The sequence below is a fragment of the Coregonus lavaretus genome (genome assembly GCF_964263955.1).
Source record: "Coregonus lavaretus genome assembly, chromosome: 12".
Classification (NCBI taxonomy): Eukaryota; Metazoa; Chordata; class Actinopteri; order Salmoniformes; family Salmonidae; genus Coregonus; species Coregonus lavaretus.
Window position 1 is genome coordinate 38,034,931 of NC_139999.1, and position 24,385 is coordinate 38,059,315.

The following is a 24,385-nucleotide window of genomic DNA, read 5'->3' on the forward strand; positions in this document are numbered from 1 at the left end:
ACAGCAGCCATGCCACCCCACTCTGACATCGTCAAGGTGGCCATCGAGTGGCCCGGTGCCAACGCCCAGCTCATCGAGATTGACCAGGTCAGTGCCCGTCTAAAAACCCCACTAAAGGACAAGACATACCAACATGAACGTCGGTCATGCGCAGTAGATTACCTGCTGGGTATCGGCGAACGGTGTTGATTCAACATGTAGAATCGTCGGGAAATTAACAGAAAAATGAGGGCCGATGTTCTGTGGTCAGAGGCGATAGGACGGCCAGCCGCTGTGCATGGCTGATGTTTGTGTTGGTTGGGCTTGTCCTTAACAGCATCAATCCTCCACTCTGTCTACTCAACCAAACGTTTTATAGAAGTCTATTTTCCCTGTGCCAGCGACTTTAAACTCCTGTGACTCCCATGTTAAATAATTGTAGGGAAAAGACAGCTACAGTATGTTTCTGCTCAGACAAGCATAAACTACTGAGATTTTGTTGGTAAGTCTAGCACATCTCTCGACTCTCAGCATGAACTGCAGTGTATGTCGCCGGCAATGACATTAAAACAAATCCATCAACGTTTATTTTCCACTGAATGCCAAGCTAGGCAAGGAATGAGAACCATTGTTGAAGTTACTATAGGGCAGCGTTTCCCAAACTCGGTCCTGGGGACCCCAAGGGTTTTGGTTTTTGGTTTTTGCCCTAGCACTACACAGCTGATTCAAATAATCAAAGCTTGATGATGAGTTCATTATTTGAATAAGCTGTGGTAGTGCTAAGACAAAACCCAAAATGTTCACCCCTTGGGGTCCCCAGGACTGAGTTTGGGAAGCACTGCTATAGGGCCTTTTCTGACCAATCAGCAACTTTCCTGTGATTCCAGTGGCTTTTCTGAGTTTGACTGGTTTTTGTCTGTCTGTTGTGTGTTTGCAGAAGAAGCCTCTGTCCTCTATCATACGGGAGGTGTGTGATGGGTAAGCACCAGCTTCACACCCAGCTGTTTCTGCTCACGCTGGAGATAATGGCCGCACAATGTTTACCACTGATTTATATGTGTGTGTGTGATATGAACACGCACGTGAACACAGACATACACACACACACAGACACACACCCTGCGTTCACTTATGTAAGATTAGTGCTAGCTAGACGGACTCAGTAGGAGCCAAATGTATAGCAGGTCCATAATGAGAACACACAAACATTAGTATGAGTCATTACACATGGACTGGATCACACATGAGCTTCATTACAATGCTTATTATAAAATTACATCTTTAAGGGTCTATATATATATTCTATATTCTAATATATTACCCTGTGTAGAAATGGAACAGTTTGTGCCTGTTGGCATACTGCAGAACGTTCTGCACACAATACAAAAAAATATATTTGATTGCCTTCTACATTCTTGCTCCATCATACCCATTGATTCACTATGCTACATTATCGCACAAGTTTAGAATGCTATTGCATTCTGCACTTTTGAGGTGTAGATATTACTACAATAACATACCAGGCATTTTTAGTGTAATCCCCAGATACACATGAATGCTGCGGTATTCCACCCTTTACTCACATACAAAACATACCACTGCCAATAAACACACACCTCTAGCCAATACACTGATAAAGGAGGTCTAATGGCTCACAGATGGGGGCCATACTTTAACTTGCAATGTGTTTTTATGCTTACATAACCATTCTGATTTCTCTCTCTTTCTCTCTCCCCTCTCTCTCTCCTCTCTCTCTCTCTCTCTCTCTCTCTCTCTCTCCTCTCTCTCTCCCCCTGTCTGTCTGACAGTTCAAATCCCCTCCTTTCTCTTTTCGACTCGTTCCCCCCGAGTGCCTCCTCTCATTGCCTTTCCATTTCCTCTCTTTTGTCTCCTGGTCCAACTTGACTGTCCATCATAAATACTGAGACTTTTGCTAACTCGCTACTTCTCCTTATCCCTCTCTCTCCATCTCTCTCCTATGCTTCCTCCTACTCCCTCGCTCTCACATCTGAATGCATTTTCTTTCTTAACACTTAACGCCCCCTGAATATCGCCCTGTACAATCTTCTCCATCTGCTCCTCTGGCAAATAGAAATGCTAGAGGCTCCGATAATGACTTTTATTAACCTTATGCACATGGTATGTATTTTCTGTAGGGTGGAAAAACATTACTGTAGGTCCTATTGAGATACGTGTGGGTTTAGCTTCTGTCTGCCTTATGTTTAAGGAGGTCAGTGCACTCTGGTATTGAGCGGAAAATTGGTGAATTCAGTCACCTACTTTTCAATAGATTTTGTGTGTGTGTCCACAGCTGGTCTCTGTCTGGCTCTGAGCAGTTTGCCCTGCGTTATGCTGACGGTCCTCAGCTCTACATCACTGAACAGGTGAGCTTCAGCACCTTGGCAGAATTCATTACTATAATACACTACATGGTTCCTTAGTTAGTATGTTACTGTTATCGTTAGTACACTACATGACCAAAAGTATGTGGACACCTGCTCGTCGAACATCTCATTCCAAAATCATGGGAATTAAAATGGAATTGGTCCCCCCTTTGCTGCTATAACAGCCTCCATTCTTCTGGGAAGGCTTTCCACTAGATGTTGGAAAATTGCTGCAGGGACTTGCTTCCATTCTGCCACGAACATTAGTGAGGTCGGGCACTGATGTTGGGCGATTAGGCCTGGCTTGCAATTTCTCCCAAAGGTGTTCGATGGGTTTGAGGTCAGGGCTCTGTGCAGACCAGTCAAGTTCTTCCACACCGATCTCGACAAACCATTTCTGTATGGACCTCGCTTTGTGCACAGGGGGCATTGTCATGCTGAAACAGGAAAGGGCCTTCCCCAAACTGGTTCCACAAAGTTGGAAGCACAGAATCGTCTAGAATGTCATTGTATATGGTAGTATTAAGATTTCCCTTCACTGGAACTAAGGGGCCTAGCCCGAACCATGAAAAACAGCACTAGACCATTATTCCTCCTCCACCAAACTTACAGTTGGCACTATGCATTGGGGCAGGTAGCGTTCTCCTGGCATCCGCCAAACCCAGATTCGTCTGTCGGACTGCCAGATGGTGAAGCGTGATTCATCATTCCAGAGAACGCGTTTCCACTGCTCCAGAGTCCAATGGCGGCAAGCTTTACACCACTCCAGCTGACGCTTGGCATTGTGCATGGTGATCGTAGGCTTGTGTGCGGCTGCTCAGCCATGGAAACCCATTTCATGAAGCTCCTGACAAGCAGTTCTTGTGCTGACGTTGCTTCCAGAGGCAGTTTAATTTTAACGCGCTTCAGCACTCTGCGGTCCCGTTCTGTGAGCTTGTGTGGCCTACCACTTTGCGGCTGAGCCGTTGTTGCTCCTAGACGTTTCCACTTCACAATAACAGCACTTACAGTTGACCAGGACAGCTCTAGCAGGGCAGAAATTTGACGAACTGACTTGTTGGAAAGGTGGCATCCTATGACGGTGCCACGTTGAATGTCACTGAGCTCTTCAGTAAGGCCATTCTACTGACAATGTTTGTCTATGGAGATTGCATGGCTGTGTCCTCGATTTTATACACCTGTCAGCACGGGTGTGGCTGAAATAGCCAAATCCACACATTTTAAGAGGCGTCCACATACTTTTGTATATATAGTGTATGTCATATCACCAATATCAAGTTTTGTTTTGTTGCTACAGCATCATGCTGTGGTAGTAGCAATGTTCACCATCTTTCTTTCCAGAGCCGTAGTGAAATGAAGAATGGGACCATCCTTCGATTAGCCATATCTCCTGTGAGACACTTTCTCTTCTTGTACATGCAGTTACTTTAATTTTCTTCAAGTAAATGACCAGTATTTCTTAGGTAAATTTTATTAACTCTATATAATGACTGCATTGCTGCAAAGCTCATAGTTTCACCAATGATAAACAGGGAGAGGCTATACAGACACGCCTTGTGCCCAAAATGGATAACGTATGTCGGGCAGTGAGAGTTGAGTGGGTGGATTCGGTTCAGTCAGTCGTCCTGATGAGCCCTTCCCAGCTAACTAGTTTATGCTTGTGGCTAGAAACTTCAGTGAGAATGTGAAACTTGTCTGCCGAAGTTGGGACTTGGGAGTGTTAAGAATCATTCCGTTTTTACCGGACTACAAAATCAACAAATGTGCTTTAGCTGCCTGTCACCCTGGCCTGATATTAGCTACACTATAGCTACTTCCCTCAAAGTGAGTTACTGCAGGACAGCCAGAAGGTAGGGAATTGCCCCGTGTAGCTCAGTTGGTAGAGCATGGCATTTGCAATGCCAGGGTTGTGGGTTCGATTCCCACGGGGGGCCAGTATGGAAATGTATGCACTCACTAACTGTAAGTCGCTCTGGATAAGAGCGTCTGCTAAATTACTCAAATGTAAATGTAAAATGTAAGGTACCTTTACGCTTGTTTACACTGAGCTGCACTGGCGTCGGAACGCAATCATGGTTACATTAAGACACCGTGGAGCCGGCGTGAGATGTGGGTCGGAAAATGTACCTCAATTCAGGGATTGGTTATGCCACTGTACTCCACACTGCTCCATAGAGAAGCTTGAAATACTGGTAGTTTTTCCGGAAAACTGCCCTTTTCATCCTCATACTAGCTAGCAGTAGCCACCGCAGCCAATTTTGGAATGGCAGTGTCAGCCAATCAGCTCATTTGTTGTTCCAACGCGACATGCCATTCCATAATGGCTGCAGTGGCTACTGCTAGCTAGCATGAGGATGAAAAGGGCAGTTTTCTGGGAAAAACTAGCAGTATTTCAATCTTCGCGATGGAACAGTGTGGACAATGGTAAAATTTGGAGTATAGTGGTATATCCCATCCCTGCATTAAGGTACATTTTGCTATCCATATTGCGAGTCAGCTCCACGGTGTCTTAATGTTACCATGAATGCATTCCGACCCCAGTGCAGCTCAGTTTAAACAAGCATAAGGGTAGGGTAGGTATCTTCTCGTAGGTTTGGGCGGTATACCTTATACCGGGTTATTTGGAAAAAGCCACTAGATGGTTTTTCAATAAATGTGAATATTTGTAGCTACTTTTTAAGTCAATACCTGCAGTCAATTTGTGCAATACCTAAGGAGATAAAACAGATTGTGTTTTTAATTTCACCTGTCACATTATTTTACATTATGAAGCTTACCATAGTTTCTCAGAACAGTTGAGACAGTCACGTGTTTGTTTATAAATAGCACAACGGGGGATGGCGGGAGCTGGTGAGTCCATAGCGTTCTAGATCTATCGGCGAGTCTCTGTTGTGCGGCGCACAGGAGGTGATGAAGTTACACTATTATGCAATTCCCTACTAAATGTTTGCCATCAGATATCTTATAATGGCTTTCTGCCAGAAGTCAAAGAGCTCTAGAGGTTGTCTGTACAGCCTACATTTTTCTTTATGCTTCCTACTAGCGTTTTTTTTTCCTCCTCCGTTCTTCTCCCCTCTGCTCCGTGTACACATTCTGCTCTTCCTTCAGAAAAGCATTAATCACAACTTTGTTCATTTGCACAATTTATTTAGTACATTTTCACTTGTAAATGTCCACACTAATCGAAAATGTCTTTGTAATTAGTTTATGTTCGTTTTCGCTCGTTAGCATTTAGCTAACAGCGTCTATGTGATTTAACTATTAGTTTGTGCTTATTTTGTTAGCATTCTGGAAACAGAGGCCCAATGGGCTTTTCTTACGTTTTTAGCGCCCCCTTGTTTGCTATGCCGGTAATACCGTAAATCCCAGGATAAGAGAAGGACGGTATGACAATATGAAAATCTGGATACCCTGGTGGCACAAAATAATCAAAAGGTCTGACTGCACAGAGATGCTTGGGAAAATAGTCACAACGGAGGACCACCGTGTGTGTGTTTCAGCGGAAGGGGGTGTATCTGAGCTCCATCAGCTAGGACTTGACATTGGTTAATCAAATCTCCCCTTTGCTCAATTGTGCATGCCTTCTCAAACAGCTACAACTGTATATGCATTTGAACATCAAGTCTTCTCTGGAGTTGTGCTATATATATTTTATTTGTTATTTTTATAACTGTAATCAAATCAAATCAAATTGTATTTGTCACATACACGTGTTTAGCAGATGTTATAGCGGGTGTAGCGAAATGCTTGTGCTTCTAGCTCCGACAGTGCAGTAATATCTAACAATTTCACAACATATACCCAATACACACAAAACTAGTAAGGAATGGGATTTAAGAATATATATATATATGGACAAGCAATGACAGAGCGGCATGGACTAAGATACAGTAGAATATTATAGAATAGAATGCAGTATATACATATGAGATGAGTAGTGCAAGATATGTCAACTTTATTAAAGTGACTAGTGTTCCATTTCTTAAAGTGGCCAGTGATTTCAATAGGCAGCAGCAGCCTCTAGTGTGATAGTGATGGCTATTTAACAGTCTGATGGCCTTGAGATAGAAGCTGTTTTTCATTCTCTCAGTCCCAGCTTTGATGCACCTGTACTGACCTCGCCTTCTGGATGATAGCGGGGTGAACAGGCAGTGGCTCGGGTGGTTGATGTCCTTGATGATCTTTTTGGCCTTCCTGTGACATCGGGTGTTGTATGTGTCTTGGAGGGCGAGTAGTTTGCCCCCGGTGATGTGTTGGGCAGACCGCACCACCCTCTGGAGAGCCCTGCGGTTGTGGGCGGTGCAGTTGCCGTACCAGGCGGTATACAGCCCGACAGGATGCTCTCAATTGTGCATCTGTAAAAGTTTGTGAGGGCTTTAGGTGCTAAGCCAAATTTCTTCAGCCTCCTGAGGTTGAAGAGGCTCTGTTGCGCCTTCTTCACCACACTGTCTGCGTGGGTGGACCATTTAAGTTTGTCGGTGATGTGTACGCCAAGGAACTTGAAGCTTTCCACCTTCTCCACTGCGGTCCCGTCGATGTGGATAGGGGGGTGCACCCTCTGCTGTTTCCTGAAGTCCACGATCATCTCCTTTGTTTTGTTGATGTTGAGTGAGAGGTTATTTTCCTGGCACCACACACCCAGAGCCCTCACCACCTCCCTGTAGGCGGTTCTCGTCATTACCCTCACCTCAATTGTATACAATACAATTGAGGTGAGGGCGTTGGAAATGCTTTTGGCAGTTAATCTGCTTCTGTTCTTGGGTGGCACTGTGTGCTCTTTTTAAAGGATGGGTCCCAATCTCTCAAAGGCACTAGGATCCAGGTGGACAGGGGTGGTCTGCCAGTCACTGGGACGACAACCCAATTTGGGATGGGGGGAGGTTTAGTGGAATAGTGGAGAACAATTGGAGGTTTACTTAGTAGCAGTGCAAATATCATGGTACAGTTATATGGACACTCAATCATTATGGTACTTTTTAATGGTAAGTTACAAACCTATATTATGATAAATAGAATTGAAACTTGTATCTCATTATGATAAATGGTGAAATAAGTATAGCCAGTTATAATTGTAATGGTTTAGCAGATAAAAAGAAAAGACGTTCAGTATTTACCTGGCTAAAAGAGAAGGAATATAATATCTATTGTTTACATGCAGAGACTTGTCCCGAAGCCACTCCTGCGTTGTCTTGGCTGTGTGCTTAGGGTCGTTGTCCTGTTGGAAGGTGAACCTTCGCCCCAGTCTGAGGTTCTGAGCGCTCTGGAGCAGGTTTTCATCAAGGATCTCTCTGTACTTTGCTCCGTTCATCTTTCTCTCAATCCTGACTAGTCTTCCAGTCCATGCCGCTGAAGAACATCCCCAAAGCATGATTATGATTATTATTATTATTATTTATTATTATGATGCTGCCACCACCATGCTTCACTGTAGGGATGGTGCCAGATTTCCTCCAGACGTGACGATTGGCATTCAGGCCAAAGAGTTCAATCTTGGTTTCATCAGACCAGAGAATCTTGTTTCTCATGGCCTGAGTGTCCTTTAGGTGCCTTTTGGCAAACTCCAAGTGGGCTGTCATGTGTGCCTTTTACTGAGGAGTGACCACACTACAATAAGGCCACACTACAATAAGTGATGCAGAGATGGTTGTCCTTCTGGAAGGTTTTCCCATCTCCACAGAGGAACTCTGGAGCTCTGTCAGAGTGACAATCGGGTTCTTGGTCACCTCCCTGAACAAGGCCCTTCTCCCCCGATTGCTGAGTTTGGCCTGGTGGCCAGCTCTAGGAAGAGTCTTGGTGGTTCCAAACTTCTTCCATTTAAGAATGATGTAGGCCACTGTTCTTGGGGACCATCAATGCTGCAGAAATGTTACCACACATGGACTCCGATCAAGTTGTAGAAACATCTCAAGGATGATTATGGAAATAGGATGCACCTGAGCTCAATTTCGAATATCATAGCAAAGGGTCTGAACACTTATGTAAATAAGGTATTTCTGTTTTTTATTTTTAATAAATGTTCTAAGATTTCTAAAAACCTGTTTTCGCTTTGTCATTATGGGGTATGGTGTGTAGATTGATTAAAAAAATATTTTGAATAAGGCTGTTAACTCCTTCAGGACTGTTGGAAAAGCATTCCTCATGAAGCTGGTTGAGAGAATGCCAAGAGTGTGCAAAGCTGTCATCAAGGCAAAGGGTGGCTACTTTGAAGAATCTCAAATATAAAATATATTTTGATTTGTTTAACACTTTTTTGGTTACTACATGATTTCATATGTGTTATTTCATAGTTTTGATGTCTTCACTATTATTCTACAATGTAGAAAATAGTGAAAATAAAGAAAAACCCTTGAATGAGTAGGTGTGTCCAAACTTTTGACTGGAACAAATATATATATAACTCAGCAAAAAAAGAAACGTCCCTTTTTCAGTACCCTGTTTTTCAAAGATAATTCCAAATAACTTCACAGATCTTCATTGTAAAGGGTTTAAACATTGTTTCCCATGCTTGTTCAATGAACCATAAACAATTAATGATATACACCTGTGGAACGGTCGTTAAGACACTAACAGCTTACAGACAGTAGGCAATTAAGGTCACAGTTATGAAAACCTAGGACATTAAAGAGGCCTTTCTACTGACTCTGAAAAACACCAAAAGAAAGATGCCCAGCGTCCCTGCTCATCTGTGTGAACATGCCTTAGGCATGCTGCAAGGAGGCATGTGGACTGCAGATGTGGCCAGGGCAATATATTGCTGTGTCCGTACTGTAAGACGCCTAAGACGGCGCTAAAGGGAGACAGGATGGAGAGCTGGTCGTCCTCGCAGTGGCATACCACGTGTAACAACACCTGCACAGGATCGGTACATCCGAACATCACACATGCGGGACAGGTACAGGATGGCAACAACAACTGCCCGAGTTACACCAGGAACGCACAATCCCTCCATCAGTGCTCAGACTGTCCGCAATAGGCTGAGAGAGGCTGGACTGGGGGCTTGTAGGCCTGTTGTAAGGCAGGTCCTCACCTGACATCACCGGCAACAACGTCGCCAATGGGCACAAACCCACCGTCGCTGGACCAGACAGGACTGGCCAAAAGTGCTCTTCATTGACGAGTCGCGGTTTTGTCTCACCAGGGGTGATGGTCGGATTCGCGTTTATCGTCAAAGGAATGAGCGTTACACCGAGGCCTGTACTCTGGAGCGGGATCGATTTGGAGGTGGAGGGTCCATCATGGTCTGGGGCGGTGTGTCACAGCATCATCGGACTGAGCTTGTTGTCATTGCAGGCAATCTCAACGCTGTGCGTTACAGGGAAGACATCCTCCTCCCTCATGTGGTACCCTTCCTGCAGGCTCATCCTGACATGACCCTACAGCATGACAATGCCACCAGCCATACTGCTCATTCTGTGCGAGATTTCCTGCAAGACAGGAATGTCAGTGTTCTGCCATGGCCAGCGAAGAGCCCGGATCTCAATCCCATTGAGCACGTCTGGGACCTGTTGGATCGGAGGGTGAGGGCTAGGGCCATTCCCCCCATAAATGTCCGGGAACTTGCAGGTGCCTTGGTGGAAGAGTGGGGTAACATCTCACAGCAAGAACTGTCAAATCTGGTGCAGTCCATGAGGAGGAGATGCACTGCAGTACTTAATGCAGCTGGTGTTCATACAAATATTTACACATTTTAAGTTTGCTGAAAATAAACGCAGTTGACAGTGAGGACATTTCTTTTTTTGCTGAGTTTATATATGGGGGGATTGAAAATGATGAGGATAATTACATTGATGGAAGCCACTATCTATCTGCAATAGTAAAGCTGATCTACCCCCTAAAAAAAATTACTATCTTAAAATCTGGATACCACCCAAGCCTATCTTCTGGCTAAGGACACGCTGTGCCCCGTGTTGTTGTGTTGCCGGCTTGCAGTGCAAACTCTCCTTATTGAGTAGCAGTAGACTGTATCACGGCGACATCCAGATGGTTACAGCAAGTTATTACAAGTAATTTCTCATGTAGGCCGCTATCCTACTCGAAAATATAATAAAGTATGGAACAAATTGGCCACGTTAGCTAATGCCAGCGACGTTATGCTGCTGCCCGGTGAAGCAACTGCTGCCCAGTGGGAAGCAACAATGGGAAGCAGTGAAGCACCTCTATACAACATACAACACCATTGCATTGGTCATTCACACCGGCTTGTGGTTACGTTAGCTAATTGGCATGTCACGTGACATCCAGATTCCAGATGGTGACCAATACTAAGTTATTTCTCCCTCGCCCATTAAAATAAACATCACTTTCTTTTACAAGTTTTAACTGGCGCCATGCTGTTGTTGTTGCCAGCTAGCCAGCGTAAACTAGCTAGCTGGAAAGGGCTCATCAGGACGACTGTCTGAACTGACTGAACCGTATCCATTCGTCTCCACTCGGCTCTAAGCTGCCGTATAGCATATCCGTACAGCTTCTCCCTGATAAACAGTTCACAAAAATGGTAGCTGCTTTAAACTAACCATGTTGCCGAGTTATACGTTTCGGTCGCTGCCTACATGTATCAAGCTAATGTAGTCGTTGAGGTAAACCAGGTAAAAAACTGTCAATAATGGCCACCATCGGCGTGCCTGATCCCCCACCCCCCCACAATAGGCCCGTGCAGCGCGGCAGCTCCTGGACAGGATCCAGTCTCACGGCATAGACGCCCGCCTGGAGGCCCTGAAGGAGCTGGCCAAGCTGTCAGCTGACCCCACCTTCGCCACTGAGTTCATCAACATGGAGGGCATCGGGACCCTGGCGCGGCTGGTGGAGAGCGGCACCCAGTGAGTTTCATACAGTGTATGGTGAATTGCCACTAGATGCTGATCTTGGGTCAGTTTTGCATTTTCCCCACTAATGATCAAGGTAAGGATTGGGGAAGCTGATCCTAGATCTTTACCTAGGGGAAACTTCACCCCGGAGCAAGTCTCATTATAAAGTCATAAGTCTTGTACAGACAGACAAGCCATGGGTCTATTGTAGGCTACATACCACACCACAGCCATAGACATGAATGTGAATGTGTCTAAAGGTAGCGCAGCCCTTGGGCTAGAAACCTTTCCAGATATGGTTGCCATGGGCTAACACTGATTGCCCTATACTGATACCATGCTGTTTGTGGCTGCAGTTGTTTTGTCTCTTTTCCCCTTCAGTTGGTGAGTGTTGTCCTCTGACTCTGTCTCCTCTCTCCTCATCAGCTTTGGGGAGATGCTGGCCTTCACTCTCACCGCCTTCCTGGAGCTGATGGACCATGGAATAGTGTCCTGGGACCTCATCTCTCTGTCTTTCATCAAACAGGTCAGAATCCCATACCTGCCTCAACTAAACAGTTCAGGCTGCATCAATCGGAAATGCTATTACCTATACAGTGCACAACTTTCGACCAGGGCGCATAGAGCTCTGGTTAAAAGTAGTGCACTTCATAGGGAATATGGTGCCATTTGGGACGCAGACACTCTACATAACACTTGTCATATAAGGAAGCTACTATCAGATTCCTACACCATCCACAATGGAAGTAAGACGCAATGTATTTCTGACTTATTTTGATGAAACTTGGCCATATACAGTATGTGAACTATCTTTCTCAGTTTAAACACTGGTAAATGAGTTTGGGTGGTTTGAGTAGTTTGAGGCCTATCTTGAAGTCCTCCCCCATGTTTTTTTCTCTTTTCTTTAATTACTTGACCTTCAACCCCTCATTGGCTGCCAGAACTGAGTGGGTTGCTGTTACCTAGCAACCCCTCCATGTTATTTGGAGCTCTTTCAGCTGAATTGTCTGTGAATAGTTTTCACCCTGATGAAGTCCTCTGACGTGCTGCACAACAACAAGCACTGTAGAAGTAAGATAAGTAGTTTTCTATAGGCTGTACATTTCTGCACAAGTATGGATAGTTTGTTTTGTCAACTGTATGTCATTTGATAGACCTATGTTTCAAGTCCTAATATCAAGCTTTCAAATCTACTTCAGAAACCTAGCTGTAATCAAGAAGACCCTAGATTTGTGTGTCCATTTTAATGGAATATTTCCCTCCTCTCCAGATTGCGGGCTACGTGAACCAGCCGATGGTGGACGTGTCCATCCTGCAGCGCTCTCTGGCCATCCTGGAGAGCATGGTCCTCAACAGCCACAGCCTCTACCACCGGGTGGCGCAGGAGATCACTGTTGGACAGCTCATCGGACACCTGCAAGTGTGAGCACACACACACGCACTGGGGCCTCCCACATACAGCTATGTGGGGGATGTAGTCGGAGTTAGTATGTAGAAATGTAGTGGCGTCACTTACTAATATTGGAGCGATAGAACGTAGATGACAAGCCTTGCCTTGCTCCGCATCCTTGTGATGATGACTAAGCTTAGAATTGTAGAACCCCAGACTAATACTGAGTACTGTACTAATAGATTTAACCAGTTGCCACTTTAGTTTTTGTAACCATGTGAGAATTCCTAGAACCAGATGCTTCTAACTGGTATTGCTGTGTCTGATGTGCCTTTTTAGATCCAATCAGGAGATCCAGACCTACGCCATCGCACTCATCAACGCCCTCTTCCTCAAGGCACCGGAGGATAGACGGCAGGTCAGTACAGTACCTGCTCACCAGCACACCGGAAGGGTACCCTTGCAATATACACTACATGACCAAAAGTATGTGGACACTGGGGCTGTTACGGTGACCGTAATACCACCACACCGGCGATCACGAGTCATGACGGTAGTCAAATTCCACGTGACCGTTTAGTCATGGTAATTAGGCCTCTCCAAGCTCTGATGCTGCTGATGGTCATTAGTAGCCTACCAAACTTGCTAACTGCCTGGTACTCAGCACCCTATTGTCCCTCTAATCACTCTGACATCAATGCAAAGGGAATCGAAAATCTAATCAAGCACTTCATGAGAGCCCATGAGCTCATGTTGCGCAACATTTCTATAGGCTATGCAATTGCGTGAGAAAACAGAGTTATGGCCTCTATTAAAAAGAGGATACCATCAGCTTTCTATAGACTAGGCCTGCTATATTTATTTATCAACTTTCCTAATATTAAGCACATTGCTTCTCTTTACAACAGGAGTATAGCCTACCTGTCTGGCATGAAAATTAACCACGGGAAAGGCATCCTCCATTCGCTAGTTAAGTGCATAGATGACATGTATCGTTTTCCGCTGCCCCTGTTTCGAGACAGGTGCATGATAATGGTCCATTCTCAATTACAACAAATTTCACACATACAGTGCCTTCGGAAAGTATTCAGACCCCTTGACTTTTTACACATTTTGTTAGGTTACAGCATTATTCAAAAATTGATCAAATTGTATTTTTTTCTCATCAATCTACACACAATACCCCATAATGACAAAGCAAAAACAGATTTTTAGAAACATTTGATAATTTATTACAAATAAAAACCGGAAATATCAGACCCTTTACTCAGTCCTTTGTTGAAGCACCTTTGACAGCGATTACAGCCTCTAGTCTTCTTGGGTATGACGCTACAAGCTTGGCACACCTGTATTTGGGGAGTTTCTCCCATTCTTCTCTGCATATACTCTTAAGCTCTGTCAGGTTGGATGGGGTGCGTTGCTGCACAGCTATTGTCAGGTCTCCAGAGATATTGGATCGGATTCAAGTCCATGCTCTGGCTGGGCCACTCAAGGACATTCAGAGACTTGTCCCGAAGCCACTCCTGCGTTGTCTTGGCTGTGTGCTTAGGGTCGTTGTCCTGTTGGAAGGTGAACCTACACCCCAGTCTGAGGTCCTGAGCACTCTGGAGCAGGTTTTCATCAAGGATCTCTCTGTATTTGCTCTGTTCATCTTTGCCTCGATCCTGACTAGTCTTCCAGTCCCTGCCGCTGAACAACACCCCCACAGCATGATGCTGCCACCACCATGCTTCACCGTAGGGATGGTGCCAGGTTTCCTCCAGACGTGAAACTTGGCATTCAGGCCAAAGAGTTGAATCTTGGTTTCATCAGACCAGAGAATCTTGTTTCTCATGGTCTGAGAGTCTTCAGGTGCCTTTTGGCAAACTCCAAGCGGGTTGTCATGTGCCTTTTACTGAGGAGTGGCTTCTGTCTGGCCACTCTACCATAAAGGCCTGATTGGTGGAGTGCTGCAGAGATGGTTGTCTTTCTGGAAGGTTCTCCCATCTCCACAGAGGAACTCTAGAGCTCTGTCAAAGTGACCATCGGGTTCTTGGTTACCTCCCTGACCAAGGCCCTTCTCCCCCGATGGAGGCCACTGTGTTCTTGGGGACCTTGAATGCTACAGTCATTTATTTTTTATTTTTCTGCAGTACTCTTCCCCAGATCTGTGCCTCGACACAATCCTGTCTCGGAGCTCTACGGATAATTCCTTCGACCTCATGGCTTGGTTTTTGCTCTGACATGCAATGTCAACTGTGGGACCTTAAATAGACAGGTGTGTACCTTTCCAAATCATGTCCAATCAATTGAATTTACCACAGGTGGACTCCAATCAAGTCGTAGAAACATCTCAAGGATGATCAATGGAAACAGGATGCACCTGAGCTCAATTTTCAGCTTTATTTATGAATTATTTATGACTGTTCCGGCTCGCCGCAATCCGCTCAAGGACGACGCTGTGTCGTGTCACATACTGTTGTGCTCTGCATTGCCATGCCATATCGTGCTGTGCTGTGCCTTACTGTACCATGCTGTTACCGTGCATGCTGTATCTTGTGATGTATGCCTGTATCTCGTGCACCATGTATAAGTGTGCACTATTTGTTTCCATTGACATCACCTGGAACCCCTCCTCCCAACCCACCCCCCTCAGGAAGAGCATAATAACCCCCTGGACCAGCGGCTCACTGTGAGTACACATCATCCCACAATCCTTCACTCCATCCCCTTAGCTTCCTCTTCTCTCTGATCCATAGAGAACCATGGGCTGCCACCCTCATAGTTCAATCCACTCAGATAAAGTCAGCGGGGAAGAATACAGTATGCAATCCTGTCATAGTCACTCTGGGTCCCCCTAGTGGTAGCAGCTGCATTCTGCACTATTAGAGATGTCTCACTGCGGATTTGTAACAGTTATGAACCCATTCAGGGCTTTGTGATATGACATCAAGCCTTTCGTCAAATTAGCCTTTTGATAAGCTTATTGCCTAACTGTTTACGTACAGGCCTTGGTTTTGAGTCTCACTGTATTTGTCTATCTATCCCCCTCTCAGGAGATGGCGAGCACCCTGGCCCAGAAACACCTGCGATCCATCATCCTCAATGTGAGTGTCAGGGAAAGCCTGAGTGTACTTGTCTTGGATAACCAGTCACAACCAAACAGCCCTTCATGATAACATAATGCTTTATAAACAGTACAGATCCAGAGCTGCTACTGCTCCTAATATGTGTGTCATCTCTCGCAGCACGTTATCCGAGGTAACAGACCAATCAAAGCCGAGATGGCGCACCAGCTCTACGTGCTGCAGGTGCTGACCTTTAACCTTCTGGAGGAACGCATGATGACCAAGATGGATCCCAGCGACCAGGTAAAACGACCAGAAGCGGTTTTTCTTTTGTATTCCCTGAGTCTTTTACCTCAACCCTTTTGACCCTATTGATGTTTTCTCAAACCGTTTGATGTTTTTAAGTTCTGCACTCATCCATCTCCAGGCCCAGAGGGACATCATTTTCGAGCTGCGCAGGATCGCGTTTGACGGGGAGAACGACCCCAGTGGCATGGAGAAGAGAAAGGCCATTTACACCAAGGACTACAAGATGCTGGGCTTCACTGTGAGTCCAGCTAGTGGGCTGTTTTCATCTGTATAACTGCTCTCTAGAGGGGTTGTTTGGGTCGGAGAGTGTGTGGATGTGTTAAAATGGTTGTTTGGGGTCATAAAGGGATTGTTATGGGTCTGTCTGTGTCATTGACTCTCCTGTCGGTTGTCTCTCCAGAACCATGTGAACCCTGCCATGGACTTCACTCAGACCCCTCCAGGGATGCTGGCCCTGGACAACATGCTCTACCTGGCCAAGCTGCACCAGGACACCTACATCAGGGTGAGTCTGTGCATCCCAAATGGCACCCCTGGTCAAAAGTAGTGCACTATATAGGGAACAGGGTGCCATTTAAGACCGAGCCTGTACCACACTCTACAGTGAAGGTTTTCTATGACACAAAGCTCTGAACAAATAAATTAAATATTTCAAATGGTAGAGCTTGAGTTTTCCCGAGTGTGACCAGATGTGTGTGTGTGTGTTTCTCACATCAGATTGTTCTGGAGAACAGCAGCCGCGAGGACAAACACGAGTGCCCTTTTGGTCGCTGTGCCATCGAGCTCACCCGTATGCTGTGTGAGATACTACAAGTGGGAGAATTGCGTGAGTACACTTCTCGCACCCTCACACATGGACTCAACACATTACGATGGTTTTAAGGCTGACGTGGCATTCAAGGAAGCCTCAATCTTTTTGGGACTTTCCAAGCTAATCAGAATGGCCAACCTCATGAATTTTTATTGTACATGTATCCTCAGAGGGATAACTGATTTTATAATTTTTCATGACAACCTCATGCGTTATAAAAAGGATCCACGGTGTGTGTTCCCCCTCTCCAGCCAACGAGGGCTGCAACGACTACCACCCCATGTTCTTTACTCATGACCGAGCGTGGGAGGAGTTTTTCTGCGTTTGCATCCAACTGCTCAACAAGACCTGGAAGGAGATGAGGGCTACGGCTGAGGACTTCAACAAGGTCAGAGTTCATCCACCGGAGTCCGTTGACCACTTGGTTACTTAGGAGTTAGGACTAGGCCATTGATGACTCCTGTCCATCACACTTTGTTTATCTGGTTGACTCTGGTTGGTAAAGGAAAAGCTGGACACTCTCATGGCTTTGATGTAATAAATGTAACAAGTACCAACGTTTCGACAGCTACGCTGCCTTACTTTATCAGGGTTTTCACTAAATGTTTGACTCTGAATGGTAACCCATTGGTTGGCCAGGTGATGCAGGTGGTTCGGGAGCAGATCACCCGGGCTCTGGCCATGAAGCCCTCGTCCCTGGACCATCTGAAGGGTAAACTGCGAGGCCTCAGCTACTCGGAGATCCTGCGTCTGCGGCAGTCAGAGAGGATGAGCCAGGATGACTTCCAGTCACCACCCATTATGTCAGTCCCACATCCACGTTAACTGTTTGACTTTGTCCATCAGATTAGTCTGCCTCTGTGTTCGGGTTTAACCCCTCATGTCAGTATTTTAGCCTCTTCAGACTTTGTTTTCATTACTAGCTAATGATACTGTATGACAGGATTGGGGTCAATTCCATTTCAAGGAAACTACAGAGCCCCTTAGGGGTCATGGTGGAGAAGAAAGAAAAAAAACAGCCAGGCTAATTATTTTATTATTTTATTTTTGGTCATTTAGCAGACGCTCTTATCCAGAGCGACTTAATCAATTCCCTTGTTTTTTAAATCCATTCTTTATTTGTTCCCTCTGTTTTTTTTAATAGGCTACACAAATCAGGAATAGGACTAGCTTATCTCTAGGTCCCACATGGCCGATAACATATTGCAGCCTAAATGTAATTCTATTTAGTTAATTACATGCTTCAAATGGTGATGATCACTGACCATTCAATAGCTTATTTCCAGTTTCAGTGTTTTCATATGCCTCCGAGTCATATGGGCAAATAATAGGTAACGGGTGTGCAAAACCCCTCAATTGGGCTAAGTAATTTCAATAGCCTGAAATGCCAGGAGCCTCACTAACAGTCATAACTGAATGATGCATGTTTACGATGCAAACCAAATAGGCTACACTTTGTGCAAACATGAACAGTTGTCCATTTTGCAGGCCTCTCATCCCTGCGACCCAGTGTTTTACCTCTCCCTGCGGCCCAGTGTTTTACCTCTCCCTGCGACCCAGTGTTTTACCTCTCCCTGCGGCCCAGTGTTTTACCTCTCCCTGCGACCCAGTGTTTTACCTCTCCCTGCGACCCAGTGTTTTACCTCTCCCTGCGACCCAGTGTTTTACCTCTCCCTGCGGCCCAGTGTTTTACCTCTCCCTGCGGCCCAGTGTTTTACCTCTCCCTGCGGCCCAGTGTTTTACCTCTCCCTGCGGCCCAGTGTTTTACCTCTCCCTGCGGCCCAGTGTTTTACCTCTCCCTGCGGCCCAGTGTTTTACCTCTCCCTGCGACCCAGTGTTTTACCTCTCCCTGCGGCCCAGTGTTTTACCTCTCCCTGCGGCCCAGTGTTTTACCTCTCCCTGCGGCCCAGTGTTTTACCTCTCCCTGCGGCCCAGTGTTTTACCTCTCCCTGCGGCCCAGTGTTTTACCTCTCCCTGCGGCCCAGTGTTTTACCTCTCCCTGCGGCCCAGTGTTTTACCTCTCCCTGCGGCCCAGTGTTTTACCTCTCCCTGCGGCCCAGTGTTTTACCTCTCCCTGCGACCCAGTGTTTTACCTCTCCCTGCGACCCAGTGTTTTACCTCTCCCTGCGACCCAGTGTTTTACCTCTCCCTGCGGCCCAGTGTTTTACCTCTCCCTGCGGCCCAGTGTTTTACCTCTCCCTGCGACCCAGTGTTTTACCTCTCCCTGCGACCCAGTGTTTTACCTCTCCCTGCGGCCCAGTGTTTTACCTCTCCCTGCGGCCCAGTGTTTTACCGTGCATACAGTTAGGGCCAGATACGTCCAGTAAAACATGGTGCAGCCAAGCGCCTGGATGTGTTTATGTTGTTTACAATTGTGCATGTTACTCATAGGAGGCAGAAAGGAAAGGCATGCAAATGTATTGTGCGTAATTTCCAAGAGGCTTCGGCGTTAACAGGTACAATGATGCACTCTCATCCCTGCGCTAGGCAGGTGAACATCTTGTGCGACGTAGCCAACCAGGCACAGATAGATGGTTTAAATCAGCTCTGGCTCTATGTTCATAACTAAAACTGATGGCTATTTCCTTTGTTGCGATGACAATACGTCACCTGGAAATTAGCTAATGTCCAGGCTAGGGTAGGGAGCTAAAGAACTCCTCTGGAATACAGATATAGAACAGCTAAGGTCATGAAGCAGAGCCAGATGGAATTCTTGCTTAGGGATGATAGCGCATCATTGCACCATATTTGCACCTTGAGTGGTTTCGCACGCCTGTTACTATTATTTGCCCTTAAAATTCAGAGGTATATGAAAACACTGAAACTGGAAATAAGCTATTGAATGGTCAGTGATCATCACCATTTGAAGCATGTAATTAACTAAATAGAATTACATTTAGGCTGCAATATGTTATCGGCCATGTGGGACCGTCATGGTAGCCTACATAAGGCAATGAGGGTACGAATAAAAAAGATCTGTGAACGGATACAAAAACATAGGGAATGGATGAAAAAAAGAGGGAATGGAATAGCCTGGCTTATAAAAAAAATTCTCCACCATGACCACTAAAGGGGCTCCGTGGGAAACTGAAATTCCCATTCCACTTTTTTTCTCATTGAAAATCATTCAGGAAAATTGGAATTTCAGTTTACTTTCTGAATTGAAATGGAATTGACTCCCACCCTACTCAATGAACAATATAGGTTAGTTAGAGTGTGTGTGTGTTTTGGTTGCTGTTCAATGCTAACAGACCTACTGTATGTGAGTGTTATGTTGCAGTGAGCTACGTGAGAGGATTCAGCCAGAGATCCTGGAGCTGATCAAGCAGCAGAGGCTCAACCACCTGTGTGAGGGAAGCTGCTTCCGCAAGCTGGGTAACCGCCGCAGACAAGGTGGGCACACATACACAGTTGAATAAACAAAGTGATAGGAGGAAGAGCAGTGTGCGGGTATTCCTACGCACCTGCAACAAGATACTTTTTTAAATATTTGCTGAACACTACCTTTCTGTGTTTTTTCACTGTCATCTTTTGTTTTGTCCTCCTCAGAGAAGTTCTGGTTCTGCCGCCTGTCTCTGAATCACAAGGTGCTGCACTATGGAGATCTGGACGAGTCTCCCCAGGGGGAAGTGCCTCTTGAGCTGCTCACTGACAAGAGTGAGTCTCCTGGCTACAACTCTGTTTCTCCCACTCACTCTCAGCGTTGGGGCCACCGTGACCTGTGCAATCGTGGCTATTTGAGATTCGATTGAGGTTGTCTATCAAAAGGCAAGCTAATCAGGTGAAGTCTCATAGCACATGGAAAGGCATCAGCTCTGAGCACAGATTCACTTACCATCTGGAAGGCAAACAATCAAGTCACGTGTTAAAACTGACACTGACTGATCCACATCACACCTAGATCAGTGGAACTATGCAGCTGTTGACTTCGATAAATGCCTGTTCATCTCTTCTTAATTTCCTGCTCTTTCTCATCTTCCCCCGTAGTCTCCGTGTCTGATATCAAGTCTGTGGTGACAGGGAAGGACTGTCCCCACATGAAGGAGAAGAGTGCACTGAAACAAAACAAGGTAGGCTACTGTAGCCTCCTACCAGCAGAGAGCATCCCAAATGGCAACCTATTCCATATATAGTGCACTACTCCACTACTTGGATACAGGGTGCAATTTAGCACACAGACCTGTTGGCATGATGTCTGTTAGCATGACTGATATGTAGCTACAAGCCCTACCTCTTCTTAAGCTCAATGGTTATGGAGTATCTATGAAGATTCTCAATTGGGCACAAGTCCTTCCTCTCCTCGACACCTCCGTCTTCTCCTACGTGACCTGGAAACCGAAAAGTGGTCGTCATATATAGGAGAATGTCAATTCGTTAATACGCGAACGGAGGACTTCGCTCCTCTTCTCGATTGCCTCCTCCGCGGAGGATACTCAGGTGTATCCTACGGCGTAAGAGTTTTGAAATCCACCACACCCCCTTTGAAACAACTGTTGTTTTCTCGGATGAGAAAAGCATGCACACATTTAAAAACTTGCTTCCGTCCCTTTCCTTGCCCCAACCTGGGCTTGAACCAGGGACCCTCTGAACACCTCAACAACTGCATCGGTACTATTCACTCCACAAAAGCCGCGGCAAGACAATGCTAGACCTCATGTGGCTGGAGTGTGTCAGCAGTTCCTGCAAGAGGAAGGCATTGATGCTATGGACTGGCCCGCCCGTTCCCCAGACCTGAATCCAATTGAGCACATCTGGGACATCATGTCTCGCTCCATCCACCAACGCCACGTTGCACCACAGACTGTCCAGGAGTTGGCGGATGCTTTAGTCCAGGTCTGGGTGGAGATCCCTCAGGAGACCATCCGCCACCTCATCAGGAGCATGCCCAGGCGTTGTAGGGAGGTCATACAGGCACGTGGAGGCCACACACACTACTGAGCCTCATTTTGACTTGTTTTAAGGACATTAAATCAAAATTTGATTTCCATTGATAATTTTTGTGTGATTTTGTTGTCAGCACATTCAACTATGTAAAGAAAAAAGTATTTAATAAGATTATTTCATTCATTCAGATCTAGGATGTGTTACTTTAGTGTTCCCTTTATTTTTTTGAGCACACAGGTGGACTTTATTTAACGAATTATGTGACTTCTGAAGGTAATTGGTTGCACCAGATCTTATTTAGGGGCTTCATAGCAAAGGGGGTGAATACATATGCACGCACCACTTTTCCGTTATTTATTTTTTAGAATTTTTTGAAACAAGTTATTTTTTTCATTTCACTTCACCAATTTGGACTATTTTGTGTATGTCCATTACATGAAATCCAAATAAAATTCCATTTAAATTACAGGTTGTAATGCAACAAAATAGGAAAAACGCCAAGGGGGATGAATACTTTTGCAAGGCACTGTAGCTAGCATTTCACACCGGTTACTTATATGCTACTTATCCTTTTATCTATAAAATAGCACAACTAGCTACATTTCTTTTTACCACTTTACACGTGTTTTTGGATTCCACCTCTGTACACGTAATTTGTCTGACGTGCTAGAGAAGGAGAGTCTCATTTCATACAAGCCCATTTGTTTTCATGTTTCCTCGCCTCCTCTCCTCGATTACCTTTGAACTTTTTCCAAAAGGAGGCGAGGAGAGGACAGAGGAGAGGATGCGAGGAATCGAGGAAATCCAATTGAGATTCTCCACGTCATCCTAGTGCACTGTATGATGTTTATATTAGAGGTTTGGACATGAGGTGTGCGCTCTTGTTTGGGTAGGAGGTGTTGGAGCTGGCCTTCTCCATCCTGTACGATCCTGATGAGAACCTCAACTTTGTGGCTCCCAACAAATATGAGGTGAACGGCATGTTTAACCCCTCAGAATGAATAACTCTGGAGACATGATCTGCATTGTATGTGAGTGCATACCGTAAATGTACTGTATGTTATCTGACCTTTGCTCTCCATCTGCTTTGTGTGTGTGTGCATGCGCCTGCCTGCCTGCGTGCACTGAACAGTACTGTATCTGGACTGATGGGCTGTGTGCGTTGCTGGGCCGAGAGATGGGAAGTGACCTCACCCGCAGCGACCTGGACACGCTCATCTCCATGGAGATGAAGCTCCGCCTCCTGGACCTGGAGAACATCGCCATACCCGAAGCCCCTCCCCCTGTGCCAAAAGAGCCCAGCACTTACAACTTCACCTACAACTACGGCTGAGGTTTGTGTGAGTGCGAGAGAGACTGTATTTGTGTAGGTGTGTGTGGGGCACAATTATGTGTGTGCGTTTGTGTGTAATAAGACAATGAAACCACTCATCTCCTAGCCACTTAATCTTGAACTCAACATCACTTGTCTGATGCTCTGAAATCCAACTGCCCACAATTAATCCAGGCAGGCTACGCAACACTAGACGACAAAATGTGCCATTGTATTTTTAAAAATCACCATTATTATACGAGCTTGATACGAACCTGAATGTTAATATTTTGTTTCGTAACTCATCACTTCATGGCCTTATCAACTTGTTTTGTTAAATAAGCTCTGAATGTTTTGAACAGTTACAGCTGAGCCCCACTATTTCTTCATGCATCGTCATAACAACAGAACCAGTTTGAACTGACACATGGGCCAGGGTCTTTTGCAAGGTGTTGTATTCAAGTCACTCCCCGTGTCCGCTCATCCTCTAATTCAGTACTAATCAATATTATTGATGTTTGTTATGCAGAATATTATTATATTTTTATAAATGATTATGTGAACTCCGTCTCAGCTTTGAAGAGAAGGAACACTAACTTTCTAGCAACCTACTAATTTGACTTCAAAAGTAGTGGTTTAGGGCACAAAAGATTGAGCTAGATATTAAACTGTAAGTCGCTCTGGATAAGAGCGTCTGCTAAATGACTTAAATAAATAAAATAAATAAATAAACTGACAGAGGTCTCAGAGAAAGCAGTAAGCCATTTGTAGGCTTATCACATGTTTGGCTTCTATAATTATTCTACTTTGTACAGTCAAACTCAGTTGCCAAATGGTGATCTGGATGTGGAGGCATTTAACACTAAACAAATGGAGCTTTCACCACGCAAGAACTCTGAAGTCATATTCTCTGGAATTAGTAGGTTAGGAGATGGCCAAAATGTCTCATAACATGAATCCTCAATGGTCAACGTGTCAAATGTTGGATAATATGTTTTTGTTGTATCTTGCACTGCTAATGAAAGTAACAAGAAATGTGCTCAGTGTATGCTATTGGAGTTTGGTTACGCTGTACTTAAATTAATAGGATTCAGTGGTCTTGTATTGGAAGTTATTTCAACAAAAAAAATTATACCTTTGTAAAAGGGTTCTGGGTCTTGATATTTGATGTCCCATTGTTCATAGTACACAATCAGAAGGGGATGTTATGTCAAAGACATCACTGTCAAAAGTGTGTAGCTGCTTAGAGAATTCTACAAAATGCCACATTGAACAAAGTGGTGTTGCTAATGGACAGGGAGACTTCTGACTTCTGAAGAGGCTTTAGCATTTGGTACTCTTTAACATGACTTGCTAAACCATGACCGTGTTCAGACTAGTGCTGGTAGTGAATGACATGTTGTTAGTCATGAAATACATTTTAAATATGGTATTCATATATAAATAATTGTCTGTATATATTGTG

The 24,385-nt window shown here is 45.1% G+C and overlaps 1 protein-coding gene across 1 annotated transcript; it reads left to right on the forward strand.

The window, feature by feature from the left end:
• On the forward strand, window positions 1-24,385 carry LOC311138468 (engulfment and cell motility protein 2-like). Its single transcript, XM_084173154.1, has 20 exons — window positions 1-87; window positions 917-957; window positions 2,291-2,363; window positions 3,705-3,755; window positions 11,010-11,179; window positions 11,594-11,693; window positions 12,438-12,589; window positions 12,897-12,975; window positions 15,593-15,643; window positions 15,785-15,907; window positions 16,032-16,151; window positions 16,314-16,418; window positions 16,631-16,739; window positions 16,976-17,112; window positions 17,364-17,527; window positions 20,005-20,117; window positions 20,274-20,381; window positions 20,712-20,794; window positions 22,502-22,579; window positions 22,741-24,385. Exons 1-20 carry the CDS (start codon window positions 10-12, stop codon window positions 22,939-22,941), a joined length of 2,136 nt encoding a protein of 711 aa, XP_084029280.1. The 5' UTR covers window positions 1-9; the 3' UTR covers window positions 22,942-24,385.

Coding starts and splice junctions, on each gene's coding strand:
- LOC311138468 (XM_084173154.1), top strand. CDS start 10: ATGCCACCCCACTCTGACATCGTCAAGGTGGCCATCGAGTGGCCCGGT. Junction 20,118..20,273: donor GGGTAACCGCCGCAGACAAG/GTGGGCACACAT, acceptor TGTCCTCCTCAG/AGAAGTTCTGGTTCTGCCGC. Junction 20,382..20,711: donor TGAGCTGCTCACTGACAAGA/GTGAGTCTCCTG, acceptor CTTCCCCCGTAG/TCTCCGTGTCTGATATCAAG.